Source organism: Dipodomys ordii, unplaced genomic scaffold (assembly GCF_000151885.1).
Source record: "Dipodomys ordii isolate 6190 unplaced genomic scaffold, Dord_2.0 Scaffold18, whole genome shotgun sequence".
Taxonomy (NCBI): domain Eukaryota; kingdom Metazoa; phylum Chordata; class Mammalia; order Rodentia; family Heteromyidae; genus Dipodomys; species Dipodomys ordii.
The window spans coordinates 11,219,423-11,227,912 of NW_012267234.1; the positions used below are offsets into that span (position 1 = coordinate 11,219,423).

General features: G+C 37.0%; 1 protein-coding gene across 1 annotated transcript in view; it reads left to right on the forward strand.

Annotated features, from left to right (window-relative positions):
- Positions 1–8,490, forward strand: part of Ap1g1 (adaptor-related protein complex 1, gamma 1 subunit) — a 97,797-nt gene that overhangs the window by 56,450 nt on the left and 32,857 nt on the right. The window contains exons 7-11 of the mRNA XM_013012677.1: positions 4,615–4,623; positions 6,864–6,959; positions 7,406–7,486; positions 7,638–7,736; positions 8,135–8,145. Of these exons, the coding sequence (XP_012868131.1) occupies positions 4,615–4,623; positions 6,864–6,959; positions 7,406–7,486; positions 7,638–7,736; positions 8,135–8,145 (296 nt within the window). The remainder of the gene's footprint in view (positions 1–4,614; positions 4,624–6,863; positions 6,960–7,405; positions 7,487–7,637; positions 7,737–8,134; positions 8,146–8,490) is intronic.

An 8,490-nucleotide genomic window follows, 5' to 3' on the forward strand; every position in this document is an offset into this window, starting at 1 on the left:
TGGGGCCTGAACTCTGGGCCTGGGCGCTGTCCCTCAGCTCTTCAGCTCAAGGCTAGCGCTCTACCACTTGAGCCACAGCGCCACTTCCGGCTTTTTCCTTTTTTGCTTATGTGGTGCTGAGGAATCAAACTCAGGGCCTCAGCCATGCAAGGCAAGCGTTCTACCACTGAGCCACCTTCCCAGCCCTGTACTCTTATTTTTATAGCTTTTTGCTCTCAAGGCAAAAACTCTACTTCTGGCTTTTTGGTGGTTAATTGGCAATAAGTCTTAATTTCTTGCCTGCTTTTATTTTCTAATCAGGAATATTTTTTCTTTTAAATCATGTTAATCATAGAAATGAAAATAAACCTGTGACACTCTCAATTATGTTCTAAAAATATTTTTAAGCTCAAATTTTTACAGAGCAGTTTGGTCCCAATAAGAGAAGTTTCAAGTAGTAAAATTAAAATAAGTACCTCTTGCATTTTGGGGATAAGACAGCCTGAAAATATACCTATGCTTGTTTTATTTTTCTGTTTGGAATGCTTACATGTTCTTTGTGAAAGCAAAGGTTAATCAAGGCTTTCTGTGTGTGCTGTGTTCTGTACATATGTGCATTCCCTCGTCCTTTGAACATTTTTGTTATTTAGATGAGTAAATAGTCCTAAACTGTGTGTGTATATGTATATGTATATGTGTGTATATATATATATTGCCAGTCTTGGGGCTTGAACTCAGGGCCTGGGTGCTCTCCCTGAGCCTCTTGTCCTTAAGGATAGTTACTGTTCTACCACTCTGAGCCACAGCACCATTTCCAGTTTTCTGGTGGTTAATTGGAGATAAAAATCTCACACACTTTAATGCCTGGGCTGCCTTTGAACTGTAATATCCAGATTTTAGCCTCTTGAGTAGCTAAGATTACAGGGTAAGCCACTGGGCTGGCTTAAACTACATTTTCACTGTTCTTGTCAAACTTCGTTTTATCTAGATATGTAGCACTGACATCTTTGTTGAAGACTGTGCAAACAGATCATAATGCTGTACAGAGGCACAGAAGCACAATTGTGGACTGTTTAAAAGATTTGGATGTCTCAATAAAACGGTAACAAGCTGTTTTTCAGTTCAGTTTTTCTGTTAAATGAAGTGAGAAAAATTAGATTATTGATTTGTTCTGTGTACTTCCCTACTTGATAGTTTGTACTAGTTTTGAGAGAAGAATGTTGACATTTATGTATTTAGTCACTATATTCATGGATGAACTCTCCAGAGTAAATCTTGCTTTAGAAAACATTGACAAGAGCAGTTTAGGTCCATTAGGAGACCAGTAGGAAATACACTAGTTGTCTTGGTTCTTTGATAAATATAACAGGTACAAGTAAGTGGCTAAGTAAGCATAGGTACTATGTTCTGTGTGCTGGAGGATGAAAATAAGGAGTGATCCATCGGCTAAGTGTCTCAACACAATGCTGAAGCTCAAATTACTGACAGCACACATTTTCCATAGTACTTGTAACCCTAGGATACTGGAAGCAAATGTGTTAGCATCTACGAACACTGCTAGGCAGCCAGGAGCACTCTCAAAAGGCATAAATCTCCTCAATGGAATAATCTGGAGATTCTTTTAGAATTGTAGATATTTGAAAAAATCTAGCTATGGTTAGTTCCAGTTAACTTTGGTTATGTGTTCAAATCCATAACAAAGATTTAAATTGGTCTCTGCAGCCATTCAATTAACAAGCGTTTATTGATAGCCAGTTCTTTTTGTTTGTACAGAACAGGTTAACAGTGGCTAATTGGAGATAAGAGTTTCACAGACTTTTCTGCCCAGGCTGCATTGAACTGAAATTCTCAGATTTCAGCCTCCTGAGTCGCTAGGATTACAGGTGTAAGCCATTGGTGCTCAGCTTGAGATTTTTGAAGGAAAGTGTTAAGACATGATTGAGAATATCAAAACTTTGATTACATACAAATAAATCTCCTTGGTTATATTGCTCATAAAGATTGAGATTACAAGTTTGGGCAAAGACTTTTAATATGTCTGCCAGTGCTTTTGGTATTCGGAGGGAGTATACCTGGATCTTTGTTTTATTCTCATTGTAATTCCTTTCTTTCTTTCTTTTTCTTTTCTTTTTTTTTAATCTTTTCCCCCTGCAAGGCGTGCAATGGAATTGAGTTTTGCTCTGGTAAATGGAAATAATATCCGAGGCATGATGAAGGAATTACTTTATTTTCTGGATTCATGTGAGCCAGAATTTAAAGCAGACTGTGCATCTGGAATCTTTCTTGCTGCAGAAAAGTAAGATTTATTTTATTTTATTTTACTTGTGAACATACTGTACAGAGGGGTTACAATTACATGGGCAGGATAATGCATACATTTCTTACCAAGCATTGCAGCCTCCTCCTTTGTTTACCCTTCACCTCCCTTCCCAGCCTCCCCCCAAGATTTAGTTTTTAGTTATTGGTAAAAGGAGCTTGGAGGTTTTTGAAAGCATCTTTAAACATGGGGAAAGACTATAAACATTAAAAAATACATAACGTTTATTTCGCTCTCATAGGTATATGAGAAAACCATTAGAGCCAGCATTTAAGTATGTTGAGACCAAACAAGATCCCACTTGTAATTTCCTCCTATAGCTTGTCCTTTAACCTTGTGATGCTTTTTTTTTAATGAAAAGATAGAAAAGTTACAGCGTCTCAGTAGAAGTTCTGTGTTAACCTTGAAGTAGGAAATACCGTAAGATTTTAGTAATATGATTATTCTTTCTACTCTGATTTTTTTTTTTTTTTTGGTCGGTAGTGGGGCCTTAACTCTGGGCCTGGGCACTGTTCCTCAGCTCTTCAGCTCAAGGCTAGTGCTATACTATTTGAGCCACAGCACCGCTTCTGGCTTTTTCTGCTTATGTGGTGCTGAGGAATTGAACCCAGGGCCTCATGCATGGAAGGCAAGCACTCTATCACTGAGCCACCTTCCCAGCCCTCCACGCTGAATTTTAAGGAAACGAGTTCTCAGACCTGGAGTAGTCTGGGTCAAGGAAATATCTGCTTTCTTCTTTTATTCACAACTGTGACTATATGATTTTTTTTTTTTTTTGATTGGTCCTGGGGCTTGAACTCTGGGCTTGGGCACTGTCCCTGCGCTCTTCAGCTCAAGGCGAGCGCTCTACCACTTGAGCTACAGCGCCACTTCCGGTTTTCTAGTGGTTTATTGGAGATAGGAGTCTCACAGTCTTTCCTGCATGGGCTGGCTTTGAACCGCGATCCTCAGATCTCAGCCTCCTGAGTAGCTAGAATTACAGGCGTGAGCCACCGGTGCCCGGCATAAGATTTTCTTTAAAGATAATTTTTTTTAAGGCACAAACTGAAACAGGATTTTTGTTACTTTACTGTCTTGGTCACTGTAGGCCATTGACTTCTCTGGTGAAAAACCTAGCTTAAAAAAAAAATTGTGGTGCTGGGGTTGAACTTACAGCCTCATGCTTGCTAAACAGATGCTCTGCCACTGGAACCATGCTTCTAGCCCAAGACCTAGTTTTGTTTTGTTTTCTTTTTTTGTTGGTTGTGGGGCTTGAGCATAGGGCCTGGGTGCTGTCCCTGAGCTACTGTGTGCTAAATTTAACACCTTACCACTTGAGCCACAGTGCCACTTCTGGTTCTTGTGTTGTTAATTGGAGATGTGAGTCTCTTGGGGACTTTTCTGCCTGAGCCAGGTTTGAACTGCGGTCCTCAGATCTCAGCCTCCTGAGTAGTTAGGATAATAGGAGTAAGCCACTGGCACCTGGCTCTAATTTTTTAAAGTCCCCCGCTATCTTCCTTCCTCCCCCCTCCCTCTCTGCCCCTTCTCTCTCAGTTGTGGGATATGAGCTCACAGCCTCCGTGTTGTCCATGAGCTTTTTCAAACTCATAGTAGTCTCTACACTTTGAGCCACAGTGCATTAATTGGAGATAAGAGTCTTACAGACTTTCTTGTCTGGCCTAGCTTTGAACTGCAATCATCAGATCTCAGCTTCCTGAGTAGCTAGGATTACAGGCCTGAGCCACCCATGCCAAGCTGTTTTTGTTGTTGTTGTAGTTGGTAGTGGGGCTTGAACTTAGGACCTGGGCACTTCCCCTGAACTTTTTTGCTCAAGGCTAGCACTGCCACATTGAGCCATAGCTCTACTTCCAGTTTTCAGGTTGTTATTTGGAGATAAGAGTCTCATGTACTTTCCTGCCCTGGCACGCTTTGAACTATGATCCTCAGATCTCAGCCTCCTGAGTAGCTAGGATTGACAGGCGTGAGTCACCAGTGCTCGGCCTCTTCACATCTTTTAAAGCATTTTAAAGTGATCATTTTCATTTCTTCTTATTTTTTTAGAGGCAGCAGAAAACATCCAGAATCTGTTTTTGAAAGTTATATGCATTTAATTCCTTTTCTATTGCTGATCACTCCATAAAGCTCATTTTGTAGTTAAGATCTAACAGCAGTTCTTTCTTTCTTTCTTTCTTTTTTTTTTTTTTTTGGCTTTACCCCCCCCTTAGATGTTCATGTCTTGATTAAATTATTGTAAAATAGTATGAGACCCGTATCTGTCCCTAATGCTTGCTTTGTATGTTTTGTTCCTGTTGTCTGTTTGGAATCCTGCTGTATGTTAGAATGAAAAGGTAAGAATTAACCCTCTTTTAGATGGTGCATGCTGGCATTAGGTCTTTAGTAGCTTTTGTGTATCCATCCACAAGTGTGGCTTTTAAACTATACTAATGCTGAAGCTGTGCTTAATACTGTGAGTTATTTGTTCTAGTTTTTTGGCTAACTCTCCAGTCCAGTTTTTGTCTTGTCACTTAAAACTCCTGACTCCAAAGACAGCCTTGGATTTCAGTTGCAGCCTTCCCTCAGTTGTAAGCTTCCCCCTTTGCCTTTCCCTAATCTTCACTTGAGAAACTGAGCAGTTTCCCAGCAACTTTGGTAATGACAATTCCAGGTCTGTCTGGCGAGCTGACACAAAACACTGCTTCTTTTTGAAGTAGATATTTTAGAATCATATGTGGGTAATCTCATACTTGAAAAAGCTCCATGTGTACTTCTGAGCTTTCAGTTAAGACTTCAAGCTTTTATTTACCTCTTATCTGGACTTAATCTTGCGTAGAAGTTTTAGACTACTAAAAGAATTTAGAGGTAGAGCAGGTGGGCATCAACTGATTTTCATGGCTGCAGCCTTTCCCTTTGTCATCTTACTTTGTTTGTCCTGTCATCAGTTTTAGTAATTTGCATTTTGTTTGGAAAATAAAGCTGGGTTCCAAGAATTTGTATGCTGAACACTTAGACATGTGCTTTCTGTCCCAGGGTAATCTTATGTGATGTGCTGGCCTTTTGGCAGTGACTAAAACAATTTCTGAATTTAGTAGCCCAAGGAAAAAAGGACTTCTCCAAGAACTAAACCAGAATTTAAAAAATAATTAGGGTTATGTGTAGTACAAAAAAGCAGACCATTGGGAAGTATGCAAGGTGAGCTGCTTATCTATAAACAAGTTTGCCCACAGTAGACAGGTTTTATAAGGATTTGTTTAGAATTTACAGATCTCTGGGGCATAGTTATGTTTTATTCTTGGAGTTGTCCAAATTAGATAATTTAGTGATGACTTATGAATCACTAAATTCTGAGATGTTGTGGCCAAACTTAAATATTTAAGCTCATATTGATTGTGTTCTCTTGCATTTAGAAGTGGCCTTAATGCTTTGAATGTTTTGGGTGCATGCCTTGGGTATAGCTTGGCTTTCATTTTAATCTTGGTCCCCTTTTAGGCTCAAGGAACTGGAAGGAATAGAGTTTAAATACAATGAGGAAAACATTGGGTTGTAGCAGAGTTGGGACTATGCAGATGGCCTACAAAAAAGATGCCATGTAGTTCACTTTGGATATTTCTTAACTTTATGTCATTACAATAGTCTGTTTGGCTAAATTAAGTTTTCACTTGGGAGACTGGAAAAATTCCTCCTGAGGCAAACATTTTGGAGTAGGGTTTCAAAATCAAATAGTTCCCCACAAAAATGAAATGAGTGTTAATACTTACAGCATCAGTAAGTGTGGGTTGGCAATAATATTACTTCTACTATGTGTTATGAGTCTTAATGAGACTAAGTAAAGAAAGGACAAGGGAATTTCTGACCATAAGGAATGTATAATCACATTGGTAAGGTCAGAAAATAGACCATAAATCAGTATGTGTAATTGAGTGCTCATATTAAATTATAACAAAATTGTGTCATAAGAGTTAAGAACAGGTAGGGGAATTATTCTTGGCTTTGGTATCTTCTTAAGGTGAAAGGTATATTTTCTTCCTGCATCTTTTCCATTTGGGTAATGTTGATGGCTTTGGTATCCCTGACATTTGTTGGAAAAGGATATAACTAGCTTTAAGAGGATAGATTTTTTTTCTCTATTTGATTTGTGGTATATTTTAAATATAATTTTAGTAAGATTACCAGTTATATTTTGGTATGATAACCTTTTATATACAAATGTTTGAATGAATAAATGCTGAACATTTTTTGCCACGTGTGTATGTCAAGTACTATAGAAGTTGAAAGGAAGTATGCCCATAGACATCTGTTTTACATGATTAAAATAGGCTTTCTGGTCAATGTTGTTCATAATAGTTTTGCATATATATCTCTGGAGTAAAAATAGTGTAGTTATTTTTTTTTTTTGTCCAGACAAACTACCTCCTTCTTGGGTTTTGGCATAAGCACTCCCAAATTATGTTTTTCAAATATCCACCATATGTTTATATCAATAGAGTTTTTTTGGACTCAGATCCTTTTTCTAAACCAAAGGACCTGCTTATTCAAGTGACAATCTCACAGAATCACTTTTTTTTTTTTAATGCATCTTTCTTTTCTACAGCTTGTGCCCCAGTTAGTTCGTATTCTAAAGAACCTCATTATGTCCGGATATTCTCCAGAACATGATGTTTCTGGTATCAGTGACCCTTTTTTGCAGGTAAGGTTGAAAAAGTATTTTGAGTATCTAAGAATTGAATGACTTTTGAGTAGACTATATTTTTTCCTTTAGTTTGTCCTTTATGGAAATTTTGTAGTTATTAATTATATTAATGAGTAGACAAGAGACAAAGTTCTTCATTTATTTAAGCTGAAAGTTTTAATAGAATTAATTGTTCCTTCCTTACTTGATTATCATTATAATAGGTTTCTGCAAATTGTATTATTTAACTTTGAGGTAATGAAGGGGGGGGTAGGTTGTCTGATAATATAATTAGATGTAGAAGCTTATTTAGCTTCTAAAAAATGTTTAAAATCCTTCTGTTTGATTATTGACTGTTTTACTGGGGAACTAAGAGTTCATATAAGTTATTTGAATTTCATGCCAAGTTAGATCCCTTTTTGCCATACATAATTTGTTGATGATTCTCATATTTTGTACATTAGGTACGAATCTTACGGTTATTAAGAATTTTAGGAAGAAATGACGATGACTCAAGTGAAGCTATGAATGATATATTAGCACAGGTGAGTTGACCCAACTTGGATTGTAGCACATATTCATCACATAGTCATGTGATTACTAGTTGGAACAGATTTTTGTTTACTGTTTGGAAATGTCTACTGCTGGAAAATTTTAGAAGCATTATCACTTATACATTATCTCCTGTTTTTTCAGGTTGCCACTAATACAGAGACTAGTAAAAACGTAGGAAACGCTATTCTTTATGAAACAGTTTTGACTATCATGGATATTAAATCAGAGAGTGGACTACGAGTAAGTCTTTATAGATCTTTTCTTCCCCCTAGACATTTTATTGAGAACTACTTTGGACTTGGAAATAGATTCCATATAGAACTTGATTTTACTATGAAGGAATGATGTAAAAATTCATAATGCTATATTTTCTTTTCTTTTTTTTTCATTTTAAACAAGTTTATTTAAACAACAAGACACTTGACTTGAAGGGAAAACTATCTAGGATTCTTTTTTTTTTTTTTTAAAGAGTAATTTACCCCTACTTAAAGATAGATTGCCCTACATGTAACAGCTAAGTACAAAAAAGTTATAAAATTGTTCCTGGTTTTACAGTAATAAATGAAAACATTAACATTCTCTAGTCAAACAAGGTATGCAAGGATTTTTGTTGATTTTTTCTTTTTTTGTTAAAACAGGGAGAGCAAAAGTAACTTACTGAAATATAATGATAAAACCTGAAATGAGCATGCCACAAATGAAGAAGGGGGATATTTTCACAGAACCAGCATTTTCCCCCATCTCATCTCCATTTGATGTCAGTCAAAATATACCATTGGCCATTTAGTTTAAAAGAAAAAAAAGAAAAAAAGAAAAGCAATATGCTTTGTGCACATACGCCAGTTACTTTATGTACAGTAAAGGAATAGGAAAGGGGAAAATGAAAGAATAGAGAAAAATATACTGTAGTAGTCAGGATGTGGTGGAACCAAATTGCAGTTTTCTAATTAAGAATGTATTCTTGGTCTATAAGAACAAAGTTCTGGAGCAAAGT